This window comes from Patella vulgata, chromosome 8 (genome assembly GCF_932274485.2).
Source record: "Patella vulgata chromosome 8, xgPatVulg1.2, whole genome shotgun sequence".
In the NCBI taxonomy this organism is placed as follows: domain Eukaryota; kingdom Metazoa; phylum Mollusca; class Gastropoda; family Patellidae; genus Patella; species Patella vulgata.
The window spans coordinates 40,189,974-40,206,736 of NC_065886.2; the positions used below are offsets into that span (position 1 = coordinate 40,189,974).

At 35.5% G+C, this 16,763-nt stretch overlaps 1 protein-coding gene across 1 annotated transcript; it reads right to left on the reverse strand.

The window, feature by feature from the left end:
* Positions 1-3,191: 3,191 nt before the first annotated feature.
* Positions 3,192-16,270, reverse strand: LOC126830030 (hemicentin-2). Its single transcript, XM_050560246.1, has 8 exons — positions 16,133-16,270; positions 12,634-12,951; positions 11,137-11,445; positions 10,443-10,505; positions 9,184-9,438; positions 8,503-8,805; positions 7,125-7,253; positions 3,192-6,423 (listed from the first exon to the last, which is right to left on the reverse strand). Exons 1-8 carry the CDS (start codon positions 16,170-16,172, stop codon positions 6,350-6,352), a joined length of 1,491 nt encoding a protein of 496 aa, XP_050416203.1. The 5' UTR covers positions 16,173-16,270; the 3' UTR covers positions 3,192-6,349.
* Positions 16,271-16,763: the final 493 nt, after the last annotated feature.

Below are 16,763 nucleotides of genomic sequence, written 5' to 3' on the forward strand. Positions count from 1 at the left end.
ACTGCCAAGGGATCTTTAACGTGCATGCCAATGTGTACATGGGTCCTCGTTTTTTCGTCCCATCCGAATGACTAGACAGCTTCCCTTGTAGGAAGCCACGGCGGAAAATTCCAATGACCTTTCTCGGCCAACACCGGGAGTGAACCCGCGTACTCCACATTTGCGAGCCAGTTTCTTACCCACATAGCCACCCACATGAAGTGAAAGAAAAGTCTAGTAATTTCCGAAGTTAACATGAAAATAGAGGACATATTGCATAATATTAGTATACACTATTCTAGCCTACGGTAAGTGGGGGGAACAAAATGGATTAGTAATTGACTCCTAATAAGTACGTTACACAATTTAATCACACACACAAAGAAAATTTCTAAAATTTGACGGCCGCGAATCGTGATAGTGGGAAAGCAAGCATTAAGACGGTTGTATTAATATCTTCTATTTCTATCGTAACACTTCACTGGTTTGCACGAATAGAATGAATAGTCAGACCTTTTATGTCCTTAACGCCGTCATATGTGTTAAAAAAAATATAAATATTTGAGTAACTTCCTTGTTGAATAATGATATATAATATAAAGAAGACGATGTATGAAAAACGTGACTTTTAAATATCCTAGTAACTAGAAGCCTTTAATGAAGGGTGTTAAAGTGGTATAGTTTTACCAAGATAAATTTATACATAAAATGGTTCCGTGATGCATAGACGTACGTGTTCGATGAATGTTAAGGGGGGGGGGGCAGAACCTGAAATGCTCGAAATAATTTCAGGTTACAGGGGCGAAGGAGCAGAAAGTACCGTGCAGGACCCCTCTCTCCCCCGAGTACATTTGGAAAACATTGACGGCCGCAAACGCGTTTTACTGCTATTCCAGAAAACAGCAATTTCAACCTTTTCTCCGTGGTGTAAACCCTTTCTAGTTAGAGTGCTCCCGGGCTATCAATTCTATCCATGAGAAAAACATGCAGGTTTCCACAAGGTAAATTACAAAGACGGGTTTAAATCAAAGCATGGCACTAACAGGCCACCGCACAGGACATCGTCGATTTGTAATTTTTTTCAACTTAACGTCACACAGTAGCTATTTAATCTGTTGTAATAATTTAAAAATATTATACGTACGTACTGTCCAAAGGTAGACCAGAAGTAAAGAACTCCCCAAACGCAAAAAATAAATATGCAGACGAACCAGAACGCTACATCACATAAAGGACTAAAGACAAGTCGGCAATCATACGATAGTATCTATGTTGAAATGCAGTTGGTTCAAGTAGAAAAGATACCTTCTAGTTGCCCACCAATCAATTTTCAGCGGTCCAGGATTCTTCGTTCTTCATTTATCCCCCCATTTCCAGAAAAAACTTGTTAACGCGATAGAGGCTACATTATTTAACAGAATGCAGGTGATGGGAAGTTGAAACCTATCGATATATTAGCTTTCTGCGACATACTGTTCCCGGATTATTCCCCTTCGTCAAGAAGATTGTTAACGCAATACAGGCTACAGTTTTTAAAGTTTATATTTTAAATTTGGTGTGAAGCATTGAGGTCATGAGAGGATGAACCTGTCGTTAATCAGCGTTGCACGACCGTTCGTTCCGGAGATATTCCCCATTTCCCTAAACCTTGTGAACGCGATATAGGTTGCAGTTGTCTTTTTTCAAATTTGGTTTGAAACAATGTGGCCATTAGAACCCAATCGATATTCAGCGTTCTGCGGCTTTGTATCAGAGTCATCCCTCCTTTATCGAAAACATTGTAAACACGATAGAGGCTTCTGAGGATTTTTTTTTTGTTCAGATTTGGTGTCAAGCACTGTAGTCGAGAGAGTACAAACTCTATCGATGCAGGATGGAGGGCCTGACAAGGACAGCTGTCTAGTCCTTCGGATGAGACGAAAAACCGAGGTCCCGTGTACACATTGGAATGCACGTAAAAGATCCCTTGGCAGTTGGAATTCGATATAAGAGTAGGCGACAGTGCCGCTGCCCGGGCAAAATTTCCCTCATAGCACACTGTATGGCGTATCCCCGTCTTCATTAGCCCAGTATAGGAGCAGAACAGTAGGACGTTAAACCCCATTTCATTTCACAAACCCTATCGCTATTGAGTTTTCCGCGACTTTCTGTTCCAGAGTTATCCCCCAACCTCTTTGCCTAAAACCTTGTGAACCCCGAAACAAGCTGTAATATTTTAACAGATTTTTCAAATTTGGTGAAGAGAATTTGGGTAGAGAATTTGGGTAATGAGCGGATGAAATCAATTTATTTTCAGCGTTCGGCTTTATCGCCCCTTTTCCGAAAACACTGTGAACGCAATGCTTGGAGATGTACTACTACTACTACTACTACTACCAACACTAAATATGAAAGGACGTGTCAATTTTTAAATTTCCAAGAGAGACAACACGCAGAAAAGTCTGGAAACAGCGATGTCAACGGGTCTCCATAGATGCTTCTCTGTTGGGAGCTTTTCGAGTCATCAGTCTTCTGCTTACATACGTGAACTGCTTGATTGAAAGAATTTTTCAATCAGTGCTTCCTGTCCATCCTGTTCATAAAAAACCCAGTGTTTGAAACCGACAAGCTTGCAAAATCTAGCAATAAAAATGACTGATGTAACCATAGCAACGAAATGTAAACAGCATAGCGAACATCACCTTTTCGAAGCGCCGTCTGTGTCAGTAGACCAATGTCCGTCAGATTTAAACTTGGTGAATGCGTTGTTAATATTTTGAACGTGACAGAAAAGTTTTTCAACGATACATGACCCTCTTTTTTTGTTGTACAGAGAAAGTATGCTAGTACATAGATAATTATAATACCGTATTTATGCCTACGGTAAGCTTATTGTAAATAATTTGTTTTTTTTTCTCTGAGTTATTTCTTACATGTGTTGTTATCATTCACAAGCCGCTTCGAGTTCCCAACGATAACGGCTGGTATTTTAAGCTGGATTATTTTACCACTAAGGCTTCCAGTTTACCGTCGTAAGGCTAGGCGCAGTAAACCAATGCGATGAATTCTTCAAGTGGATCAAGAACTTACTGCCATTGTAACGTTTTGTCAAAGAATTACCATGTGAATTCTGTAAAAATGCAGATGGGGGTGGAACAGAGTCTACCCCCTGTGCTATACTAATGTTACCCGCACACTGTTAGTCTAATAAATTAATAGACACTGAAACAACAGGAACTTATAAAGGTTTTAATAAAAAATTAGAAACATATATGACACATATAATTTTCGGTTGGGGATAGCAAGGTCAAATTCGGGTATCCGAAATTACGTGGCTTCGGGACGATTTGTGGTCGTCTCTAACTATGTAATATTAATAATAACTTACAAAACACTTCTAAAAACACTTTCTACTACCAGACATAAAGACTAAATATAAATAAAACACTGTGTTCAAACGCTGTCAAAACACTTCCTTGAGCCAGGATAATAATATCCAGTTTTCAAGACGAAAAAGCTAAATATACGAAGACCAAACGCTGTTAATTACACTTTCATAAAAATACTTTCTTGAGCCAGAATAATACTATCCAGTCTAGAAGACAAAAGACTAATGCATGGAGGCAATCAACGTATTCATCCACCTAGTAATAAAAGGTGGGGTGAAATCCTAAACTAACAGACACAAAATAAATAAAAGGACCCATGCCTCAACTAAACCAACATGACACATGGCTTACAACATGCATAAATAATAATTTGAAAGGATAAAATATACTAAATAAGACTTAAATTAAACATGCCTACTAATTAATAAATTCTTGATAAACAAGAAGCTAATATTATCTCCCTTGGACAAGTCGGCATGGAATCTAAAATCCAGACACGAGTACTATCCAAAAAATATGCAGAACTTTTGACACAAAGTAGGCACCACAAAACTAAGGATAGGCACGGATAGCTAGATAATTTATCTACCAGATACATATAAGTTCCCATCAAAAATGTTTACTTACAAATTCTGCCCGCTTAATATTATAACAAACTAAGTGAAAGTACATATAAATACATAGTAAAGTTCTTGCTTGAAAATACAGTCGGCAGACACAATTAACAATAATAAAAACATAGGCAGCATGCTTAATTAGAAATATATACTCTTACACAATATAAAAATATCAAATTATTAAACAGGCGATGACTGTGCCGAGAAAACGATAGATTTTACTAGATTAGCGATAAGTACCAAAGACTTACACCCATAGTCTAAATATAGAACTACGGAGCGCTTTTCCGGAAAACGAAATACAAATAATTAAGATAGCTACGGCTACCGGTTACACTAATAAAAGGAGTTTAAACTTGCCGGTATCAATTAACTAGGTTCGTAACACTGCATACCCTAGCTCCTTGGGAAGTATTCGAATTCTTAAGGATAAAAACAACAATTGTATCGATTCAGTATTTTATAAATTAGCTAGCCTATGTTCGATTATGTGCCCAAACCCTGCTTGATTATATAAAACAGCCTCCGCCAACAGTTCTACTAACTGAATGTGATTAATGGGAAACACACCAAGTTCTTATTTCATCGATAGTTAGGTATATAATGTTAAGTGACAACGTATGGTAAATTAAACGAACAGAAAAATCGAAATATTGGTCTTGAAATATTACCCAACAGGGTTCCAAATATATACACACTCTTCTAAGTTCTAATATATACGGGGATCACGTGTCTAAGTGGGTAAGACGCTGGCTCGCTAGCCTGGAGGTCGGGTGTTCGATCCCTGCATTAGCCGAGAAAGTTCATCCAGATTTTCCGGCGTGGTTTCCCTTGTCAGTGATGCAGGACGGAGGGCATGACAAGGACAGCTGTCTAGTCGTTCGGATGGGACGAAAAACCGAGGTCCCGTGTACACATTGGCGTGCACGTAAAAGATCCCTTGGCAGTTGGAATTCGATATAAGAGTAGGCCGTAGCGCCGCTGCCCGGGCAAAATTTCCCTCATAGCACACTGTATGGCGTATGCCCGTCTTCATTAGCCCAGTTTAGGGGCAGAACAGTAGGACGTTAAACCCCATTTCATTTCATTTCATTTTCTAATATATACAAAATAAGAGTAATAAATATATAATAGGTATAAACCCTAAAATAATGGGTATAATGAAAATGACATGAAACACGTCCTTACAGAACAAGGGAATTTTCACTAGTGACGCAAACTTGATACTTCCGAATCAATTATAGTAAAAGAAAGGGAGATAATTCTATAGGTCACAAAATACTTAAAAGTAAATCCTATAAAAACATAATAGTAAATTGTATAATTAAACAGTACCTTATAATAACATTCTTTAATAAAATATGATACATGTCAATTGTAAGAGTAAGATTTGATGGAATCAAGTACATGTATATGTAAACAATGTTAAAGATGCAAGCGGGAAAAGTATAATGGACGTGGCACGGGTGAGACATTTGACCAAGATCAAATCAAGAATAGGTGAGAACGAGTAAACTTACACTGCTTCAACCATGTTAAAAGCATTCTATTATAAAGTTATAGTATCATTAACCATGATATGCTGTCTAGAATCATCAGTCATATAAAAAGGCATACATTTATTATACAAGTATAAAATCAAAAATCATAAAATTGAATAATTTTATTTACTGAAATAAATCTCCCATTTTGTATAAGCTTTCTGGTAATTATGAAATAATCAGTCATATTTGTGGATATCTCTATATGTCAGGGTATATAATCTTATGAAAAAGTCAATCACATCATTGGATAATACATGGTAGTGTATATAAGCTTTCTGGTGTGGAATACACAATTTTATAGCCTAATGTTTGGTTATATGAGCTTTCTTGTACATGTGTTTATGAGATGTTCATCAATTATATCACTGAATCAATAATGTAAATGGCTCACTCCATATACTAAAATACATAAACCTTCTTATAATTATAAAATAATCATTTCTACATTAAAACGCAAAGATAGACTCACAAGTAACTAAGAACAATTTAGAAAGGTGGAAATTCCTTTTGAGTCAACGATCCCCTTTGAACTGTTGTGATTGTTAAGTATACAAACATCGTGAACAGATTGTAATGTTGAATGTGTCTATAATCGCCTTCTTTTATGAACGTGTATCTTAAAGATACATTATGGGAGATTAGATAAAGAGCTGGCAGTTCTCACTATAATAGTTAAAAACTAGATCATGTAAAGCATGTCCTTAACACTAAACATTGAATAAGTTGGTTGACACAACTTTCTGATAAAACTTTTAATGCTGAAGTAGTTTGTCGTATAACCATTGTTCATAATACTTAAACATATATATAAACGAATAAATATTGAAACATGCCCTTAAAACTAAACACTGACTGATGATTTGTCACTCGTATCACCAATATAATAATATCCATGTTCCGATAATCTCAATCTCCCTAAAACACAGAAAATATTCAAATTATAAATATCTGAACAAATTTGGCCAAAATCGAGAGATATTGGTGCCGATGCTGCTTGGATTGATTTTATATGATAAAAGAAAACACATATCTCGGTAAAAACGTGACTGGAAGTGTACAGCACATCTAATAACTTTTTTAGTGTACAATTCCTGCTCATTTGTTTCCGCAAGTAGTTCCTTCCATGATCGCACAACACTCTTACCACGCTAACAAAGACCGCACTACGCCTATGTCACTCTGAGCCACGATCTGACTGATTTTGCAAGCCGTGGTGAGGGGATATTCCCGAAAACTACCGAGTGCGAATTTGATACTGAGGACCGAATCGTCGGCCTTACTGTAATTGTAGTCGAAATATATACAGATACTAAAAGCCAAATTTAGGCATATTTTTAGAGACGGATTGTAAACAAATACCTGATATATAAATGTGTGTCAAATGCATTAATTTCTAAAATATTTTAATACCATGGAACAATCCCGAAACGATAAAATTCGCAAGTTGCAAATCGGTAAACGGACATCAGTATCGAAATCGCACTTGGAAGTGTTCGGTAATCTCTCTCAGATGTATTCTCGGGGGTTCATTCGAAGATACGTTATAAGCATTCACACCACCTTCTAACCATTTGCCTAACCTAAATCCAAACTAAATTTTAATATATACAACTTACTTTTATCTTTATGGAATTTGATAACTAAAACCATGATTATCACTGAGAAGACCAATATAACTACTCCTAGACATATCCCTAGACCTAAAACGGGCATGTTCACAGGTTCCTCGTCCGTAATAGTAATACCTGTAAAAAAGAAATCATGTGGTTGGTACAATTTCCGCTCCAATATAACATCTACAACATAGATATTAGTCGTTATCCTTCAGACAAATATTCTACGAATATTAGTCTGGATGGGCTGTCAACATTTGAAAATAACCAGGTCATTGGCTACATTATCCAGTCTTTAACATTATCATGAACAAAATCAAGGGCAGATAACTAGCCCTAAAACAAGATATCGACGCCCATGAAATTATTTCAGCATTGATATTTCAGAAAATCCATTTGCATTACCAGTTTAATATCCAACCCTCTTAATTTTTTATTGTAAAATTTCTCTCTTCATGGAATATTTTTAAGGTTTTTTTTTTAAAAAAAAAAATAATCCTAATTCGTTGTCACAATTCATGTTTGTATATAATAATGCATGAATTATGGTATTTCTTTCGGGAAGGGGCGCAACACTTACTTGACTTGGCGAAATGTACCGAATAACCAACGACATAAAAAAAAAATACATAGATATGCAACCGGTGGTACTTTTACTTTTTTTTTCATGCACACAATGCTAAGAACTAATATAAAAATTAATTGTACAATAGAAGAATGGCTATTATCTAGTTCGCCCTTATCCCCGAAATGAAATAGGATTTAAACTCCCATTTCTCTGCACCACGAAGAAGAGCAAACGCCATCCACTGTGGAATTATTGACAGTCTCCGCCTACTCTTTGTGGAATTCAGACTACCACGGACTCTTTACGTACACGCCAATGTGAATATGGAACCCCGGGTTTTCGTCCGTTATTAGCGACTAGACGTTCGACCTTGCCATAACCAGTACCCTGTTCATCTGACACGGGGAAGCCGAAATCGAACGCTAAACTAAAATGTTAAAAGTTCATGACTTAGAATTTATTATTACTGAAATAGAAAAGTGATGTACAGTCTATGACGTGCCCATAGCTCTGTCCACCACATAAAGATTAACAACGTGGGTAGCCTGCTCTCTGAACTAATATCACGTTATAGATTTAAGTTTCTGTATTTTATCCAAAATCAGTGTAAGGTTTACAGGATGCCATATTTTTGGTCCGTCTTGAATTGTTTTGTGGTTTAGATCCCACTATTGTACATGCCAATTAGGAGGTTAATCCTGCTTCACCTCTATGTGGGTTTCTCCAGTTCCGTCTTCTTGCCATAAAACCATTTAGGCAATATCTAAAATAATAATACCCAATCCCTTGCTTCAGTTATCTCATATTACTCACCTTCGGTCAGGGTGTGGCATATATGTGTCTTTCCTTTCTTATTCTCTACATATACACAATATTTACCCAGGTAATCATCAGTAACCACGTGTACAGATAGAGTAAGTCGATAATAATGCGTTGTGTGTGTGGCATGAACTGTATAGTTTGTGTAATAAAGGCTTACGCTTGACGGAGTGATAATAGAGGCCACATCTACCACTGGTTTAGGATATCCAAATATCCCCCTTGACGCTGTCACCATTTCTCCAACAACAGTCTCAATGATATCATCTCCCGCGCGCCTTTTTTGTACAGGAGCATCTGGAACAAATAATTTGAATATTTTAGTGCTACAGTTCATATTACTAGATTAACTGTTAGCGTATTAGAAAAGGCGAATTTAACGGAGCTAAATCGCTATTCTTTGGCACCTAGAAATGGGTCGTAACGTATATAATAATGTAATATAAATGTATATAAACTGATCTACATTCAATCGTTTCTGTTTTACTGTAATTTCCAATCAGTTATGTTCGGCGAAATATGCATGCTATTAATTTTTAATGTATGAGCAAAGGCGAATTTAATGTCAAAGTATATACACGTAGGTGGATACTTAAAAAAGTTCTGATTTAGTTAAAGAGTATAGCATTTAACACTTGCATGATAAAATAAGTTTTACAAAACGAGTTAACATACATGAAAGGTCAATATTAAATGACGTATTTCTGTTGCCATATGTATTGCTGGCAATACACATATACACCCCATCATCATCTAGTTGTAGATCTGGTATATTTATATGTTTATTATTACTCAATACGTCTCCATCTTTATACCATTTGATATCACATGGTGGATTACAATCACTGGTACAGTCAACTGATAAATCACTACCAACAATTGGTTTAATATGACCCCGGTCTGGTTGTAATTTTATACTGTATGGTCCATCTTTAATAAAATAAAATATATATTATATCACATGATGGTGGATTATTGTCACCCATATATCAAGCTAATATCTAGTTTTGATATCTGGTTGTTATAATTAAACATACATAATGCAAGAGCTAAATCTGCCTATTGCAGGTCTTTCTTTAGGCCTGGAATGTTATCTAAATTATTAATTAGACATTAAATAACTTATCCAGACCATAATCAACTCTCGATGTCATCGCTAGCCTGCGATATTTACTGGATTAGGATCCGACCTGCTGCTCTACGATCATTCATGATTAAATCAAGAATTGGATAATCGAGACTATGTATTTTATCGTACCGACTTTAGTAATGATGATCGAGGCTAGGCCCAAAATTCATTCGCTAAATTCTCGGTTCTGAGTGGATCAATTTGACTGAAATGTTCAGCAAATTTCCTTTACATTATCTAGTTTTTAACTATTATAGTGAGAACTGCCAGCTCTTTATCTAATCTCCCATAATGTATCTTTAATATTATAAAATGAAATAGATATCTGTATGGACTGTCTTGATAAAATATATATATATTATCAGTTTCATATTACATTATATTATACGGTATGGACCATGTTATGCAATAGCTATTGCATTTATGATAGTTAATACAGTTTAACTGTAATAATGTATTATTATAACATGGCCCATACAGTAAAATATTTATATTATATATACATATAATATCAGTTTAGCTATACGGTTGTAATAGTTGTAGTTAATACTGCATGGACCCTGTTATAAAATATATGTATATATAATATTAGCTTAGTTATCATAGTTATAGTTCATGTTATAAAATATATATCGGATTGTTAGCTAATACAGCATAGACCGAATATAGTATTATCACAAAAGTGTATATTAGTGTGAATCCGTAATAAAATAAATAATTAGAAACAATTACCCACAAATGATTTGGAAAATATTTTTTAATCGATCGACTTACGATCTCTCTTTCGAATACTTATAATACTTACATTCAGGATGAACGATGAACTTTTCGGAAAAACCTACAACACTGCTACATTCACCTCGATTAACTGAAATACATATTAAAAAACGGATACCAACGACACAGTTAACAAGCTATTGTGATAGCGTTTCTTTGTATATAATCATTTTATTTATAACTCAATTATAACAATTTCAGTGTTAAATTTTTAAAAAAATATTAGAAAATGGTAAACAGTTCTGGCTCAAACTGGAACAATAAAGCGACGTTTGGGAGATACGTTTTACCACGGGTATTAGCCCCCCACCCACAACTGTTTTCAAATAGCTTTTATAGAAGCCGATTAACTAAATTGTACAGTATGTTCTTGACATGGAATGGCTCATCACAGGAGATGTCTATTGTGACAGACAGATATTTTTAAACGGTTCTCTACATCAGGCACCTCAGCAGACCGACCACCAATTACTCTATCTAAAATATGTGGATCTTAATATCTCTTCATGATCATATACATGCATGCTTAGGGTTAGACATTCTCAGATGTTACTCCTTCAGTGGTAGAGAGTGCGCAGTACATCGAAAATAATGGGAAAGGGTGGAACGGGGCAACGAGGCAAGAATTAACATTAAACTGAATATAACTATATTTGGTGATCTGTCTCTATAAGGGGTACAGCGAAATAATTTATTGTGGCCCTTTAAGGGGAATTACATACCAGTCTCTATTGTAGAGAAATGGTTTAACTGTTGTAAAATTTTTTTACAGTGTGGATAGTCAGTAGCTACACAAACTATTGAAGCTTCTTTGTAAGTTATGTCAACTTCGTTGTCGTGTAGTCTTTTACCATTACCATAAATTACACCATTTTTGAACCAGGTATATCCCATAGTTAAATTGTGATTATCAGGTTTGGTTGTTGATACAGCGTTACATGTTAAATTTATTTCCCCTTTGAATATTCCCAATACCCCTTTTTCCAATAGTGGTTGTCGATCTGGTTGGGTTAAATTTATGACGGGTTTATCTGTAAATCCAAGAAGAAATCATTAATAAAAAATTCATAAATTATTGCCCCCTCTAGATCCTTATATAGTTTCGCCTTCTTGCTGTAGATCGAAATGCTCAGATATGAAGCGCGGCTATTTTTAACTAAAGGATTTAAATGAAATGAAATGAAATGAAATGGAGTTTAACGTCCTACTGTTCTGCTCCTAACCTGGGCTAATGAAGACGGGCATACGCCATACAATGTGCTATGAGGGAAATTTTGCCCGGACAGCGGCACTACGGCCTACTCTTATATCGAATTCCAACTGCCAAGGGATCTTTTACGTGCAAGCCAATGTGTACACGGGACCCCGGTTTTTCGTCCCATCCGAACGACTAGACAGCTTTCTTTGTCAGCCCCTCCGTCCTGCATCACTGACAAGGGAGAACCACGCCGGATAATCTGGATGAACTTTCTCGGCCAATGCGAGGATAGAACACCCGACCTCCAGGCTAGTGAGCTAGCGTCTTACCCACTTAGCCACGTGATCCCCTAAAGGATTTAAAGTGTCCTGTCGCGAAAATTGTATGTGTTAATTATGAGTTGTAAAGCCCCCATCACACAAAAGGACGACCTAACGATACTCAAATATTTTGTAAAACTGGAGAAGGTCTTCTTGGATCGCAAAGGTCGCAGTCAGGTCTTGGTGAATCGGGAGCAGGTCTTGTTAAAAAGTCATCAACTCGACCTCTTCCCGGCGAGTTACCGTGACGGTCCAGGTCGTGCAGGACCTTCTCTCTCTATCCCAGATCCAACAAGACCTTGATAAGTCTTACTCGACCTAATCACGGCCCAGACACGACAAACTCGCTTCAGTCCAGATACTGTACAGATCCTGTCCAGATCCATCACGACCTCTGCAGAATAGTATAAAATGATCAGAAATGGGCTTGAAGCTTCATATCGTGTCTGGATATTCAAGGGTGAACATCTCCTTGTCCTGTTGCATCGCATCGGAATCGCTCGTGTTGAGAGAGTGTTGGGGTCTTTTTTGTTTGATAGTATATGGACATCGTGTAGTTACCGAGTCTGTGGGTCTTTCTTTTCGTTTGTTTAACAGCAGAATGCGAGCAAGAAAATATTTTTTATCTATTATATCCTATTCAATTGACAAATCGGGTTTTCATTGTCAATCCATCAGTCAGTTATAATATGACTAAATACCTGATACTATTAGATTGGTTCCACATCCTGTTACACCTTCGTCACAGCAATATTTACCAGCATCATTTCTGGTTAACCCTAGCAGAGTCACTGTAACAATAGCTCCACTGTGTGCATTCGTACGTGTATTATTATTTCGGCTAAAATCTTTCCATTCAGATGCCGCGCCTGCTGTTCCCAAGCTCACAATCCTATCATTTGGCACATGTCTTAGTTGAACAAGTTTCTTTGTCTCGACATTGGTCAAATTTAGAATTAAATCTACTGCTTCGTTTGGCTTGACATTAATTTCGCAAATTACTTCACAGGCGTTAGCCACTGGAATAAAAATAATCGATCCAGTTAATACATTTAATTCTGTATTATTACAGACACAAATTCTAACTACCAATTATTTAAACAGACATTATGTAAGGGCTAAATTTACCTATTGCACGTCTTTCTTTGGGCCTTTTAAAAATATTATATAAATTAATAATTAGACATTTATTAACATAATCAACATTCGATGCCACCGGATAGCCCCCATTTTAAATAGATTAGATTTAAGGATTTAAGTTAAAAATGGAGAAGCTCGGCTAAGACTCGAATGACCACATCTTGTCAAAACTTCAACCATTGATAACTTCACTCAAAATAAAACAATTTGGATGAAATTTTCAATACAGTCATTTTGCATTATCTATTTTTGAAATATTATAGCGAGAAAGGCCGGCTAAATCTTTCATGACGCCCCTTTAAAGAAAGCAGTGTTTATTTTCAGAAAACCAACCATGCCCAATCTGAGCATATAGTTATAACTAAATTCACGTTCTTGAATACGTTGGTCTGTAGAGCTATCGAGAGATGCAAGGGAGATCACTACACTGTATTCGGGACGGATGCATAGAACTTGTTTGTAAACAGGTGGTTAACACACTCTTGTCAATACCAAGTTAAAGGCATTTAGAATCCTTTAATTCTAGTCCCAAGCAAGTCTGGAGGTATATGGTATGTTTTCAATGAAATACCAACCCCCGTTGTCCGGTGTGGATTATAAGACTGCCATCTATGTTAACCGTGAGTTTTATCGCAAAACAGAATAGAGCAACCTCTAGTTCCCCAGGGGCTATACTTACCCTACAAAAACGGAAGATCGAACTCAAATTATGCTTTAAGATGAACGATCGAACTCAAATTATTTACTCAGATGATTAGGGAAACATAAATGGGCTGCTATGACGTTCAATCACGGGTCATTTACATTCTGCACACTGAGATCGATCTACTTCATACTTCCAGAATAGATCTCTGCCCTAACTAGCCGCCATATCCCAAAATTAGTATAGTTCTGTAATGCGGTCCAAACTCCTGTACACATAGACTAATTAAACCTTTTCAATTTTATTAAATCCAAGCAGAATATATACTTTCTCGAAAAATATTGTGTGTTTTCTACTAAAATCGTCGATTTAAGACTTAAAATGTCGTTCAGCTAGCTTAGTATCAGTTCTCTAGCGGGGATAACTGTAGATAGACAGCATAAGTTTATGCGTTATTTATTTAAAGCCGTGTTAAATCATCATTTTTATCATTCCCGGAGAACTAAATAATTTCAGGAAATATATTTGTCCCTGGAAAAGATACGAAATAAACCAACTCATAAAATTCTATTCAATTATAAAAGAACCTCTGATGAATAGCTAAAGCTGATCTTATAAATGTTTAGCCTATAATGCTTTGATTTGAATTACAACGGATCTTGTTCAAAATCTCGATAACTCAATACACTATTTATACTGTAAAACTGTAAAAACCGGATATGTGTGGAATATAATTTAGTTGATCCAACATGGTCTTGCGGGACATTTTATCTAAGGTAGACAGCTGTCATTGTCAGTATTTTATTTAAACCAAATTTATTTACATAAACTGACAAAACAGATAAAAGCGAGATATAAATGATATCTATATCTCAAAACATTAAGTAGGTCATTTCCGGGCTAACATAATAAAATACATTTTGTTTTCAATAACTGACAGCTGTCCTGTGGGAGAAAACGGGGTACAGACTCCGTGTGCCACACCGCTCTACAACCTTCCCGATATCATTGCGTACATCTTTTTAAAAATTTGTCGACGCTCAAACTAGGCCAGGTTACCGTTTTCTGGTGCAATCGAATCGTCTTTCTTCAATTGGTTATAATTTTAGTTTGTTCTTGGCATTCTGTGTCAACACAGTCATACAAAATGGATTATATCTTATATCAAAAGACGTAAACATTGACCAAGCAATATTGACATTCTTGAAAAATAAAAATCCAATGTACTCGGCAATTTGATTTTTGAGCCAGACCATAGTCATCCATTATAAATCTGCCAAATAATCCTATAAATAAAACTCTTACTAATACTAATAAATACTTATGCTTGGGATAAAAAAACGTTAATAAAATTAAAAACACAATGTTATGGATTTATTACCTCTTAGATGTAACATTTTGCGGTTTTTTTTTCTGTTAAAGGAGCCAAACCTAACCTTTAACTCAATAATTTCCATGATATTTGCAATTAAAAAACAAACAAATTGGAATTCAATATTGGCCCATTTCAATCATTATAGATGTTGTTATCTTGTGAAAATATGGGATTCTAATATCCAAACGACAAAATGTCATTTAAAAACGTGTGGAATGGACTGACCAGACGTAAACGACCGCCGTTTAATTTGGATTGTTCACATACTTCAACGTACATAATTCATTAGAAATGAAAATAATTTCTTTTTAAAAATTGAATAAAATAGAATAATTATATTAAAGTAATTTCAATGTATCTACATACATTCAAATTTATATAAGTTTATTTTAATGTGCTTTTAGTCTCTTTTAAGGTTCCAAATAATATAGCTATATTCCATTTAATGTTAAATGTCTGTATGATTTCATGAATTGTTGTTATAGTTTTTCTGTATATATTGATCTCATAATTCTTGTATTACTTTCCATAAGTATGTGTTTTTGTGTGTTAAACGCCTGCTTCTACTTTTTGATACGGAGTTTAATGACTATAATTAAACAGGCATTTGTCTGGCCATGAACCCAAGTAAGACACATTTATATACATACTAACAGTTACTTAAACATATATTATGCAAGAGCTAAATCTGCCCATTGCAGGCCTTTCTTTACGCCCGAAATGTTATATAAACTATTAATTAGACATTTATTAACAAAACAAGACTATAATCAACTCTCGATGGCATCGGATACTCGAGATTTTAACTAGATTAGAACGGTTCGTCATTTAAAAGCTAAGCCTCGAATATATCAGTGCCCTGGTTACCACAGAGCACACATCCTGTCAAAACTATCTATTATATAGCAAGGATGGTCAGCTCCTTATCTAAATCTTACATAATATATCTTTAATGGGGTATCATTGAAAAACCTGTTATGGCGTGACGATGTCAACCACACAAATCTGATAGCATTTACTTAAGAAATCTAATAATACTTACCTGAAACAAGAAGAGACAAGTAAATAAATGACACCGTCATTATGTTATTATACAGGTAACATATGACATGTTAGTTTGTAGCTTACACAAAATCTAAATTAAACCAGGTTTAGACATGAAATAGGGCCCTCTATGGCCATTGTATTTTGTAACTATTGAAGAACTACCGCGTTTTTCCCCACGCGACCATTTAAAGGGGGGATCCAAAATATCAATAGTTTGAAAAGGCATGACGTAATTCAGCTGCAAATGATAATATTTCTAGGAAATATAAGATAAACTTAAATTTAATTCAATCGGTTCTTTCTCCTGGCCTGTTTGGGTTACTAAGCCTTTCCAATGTCCTATAACAGTCCAATCAAATAATTCTTGATAGACAAAAGTTGAGATTGAATAATTCGATAAAGAAATCTCATCTTAAGAATGTCACCAGTAGTTCAACATACTGCATTTAATCATATCTTGTAGTTCGTTGCACATATGGTTTTATTTTATTAATTTAATTTTAAATTTCGAGGTGATCTAAATACTCAAGAGATTTTTTAATATTCCATTGTGGTTTAGATTTTTGATGACCTACACTACGCGGTGATCTAACCATTATCTGTTTTCATGGAAGTGTAATTACAGC

What these genes read in the sequence shown, in the direction of transcription:
- LOC126830030 (XM_050560246.1), bottom strand. Translation starts at nt 16,172, where the DNA reads ATGACGGTGTCATTTATTTACTTGTCTCTTCTTGTTTCAG. An exon ending in CTTGTCTCTTCTTGTTTCAG is followed by an intron (nt 12,952 to 16,132) that starts GTAAGTATTATT and finishes TTTTTATTCCAG; the next exon opens with TGGCTAACGCCTGTGAAGTA. An exon ending in ATTTAATATTGACCTTTCAT is followed by an intron (nt 8,806 to 9,183) that starts GTATGTTAACTC and finishes TATTTGTTCCAG; the next exon opens with ATGCTCCTGTACAAAAAAGG.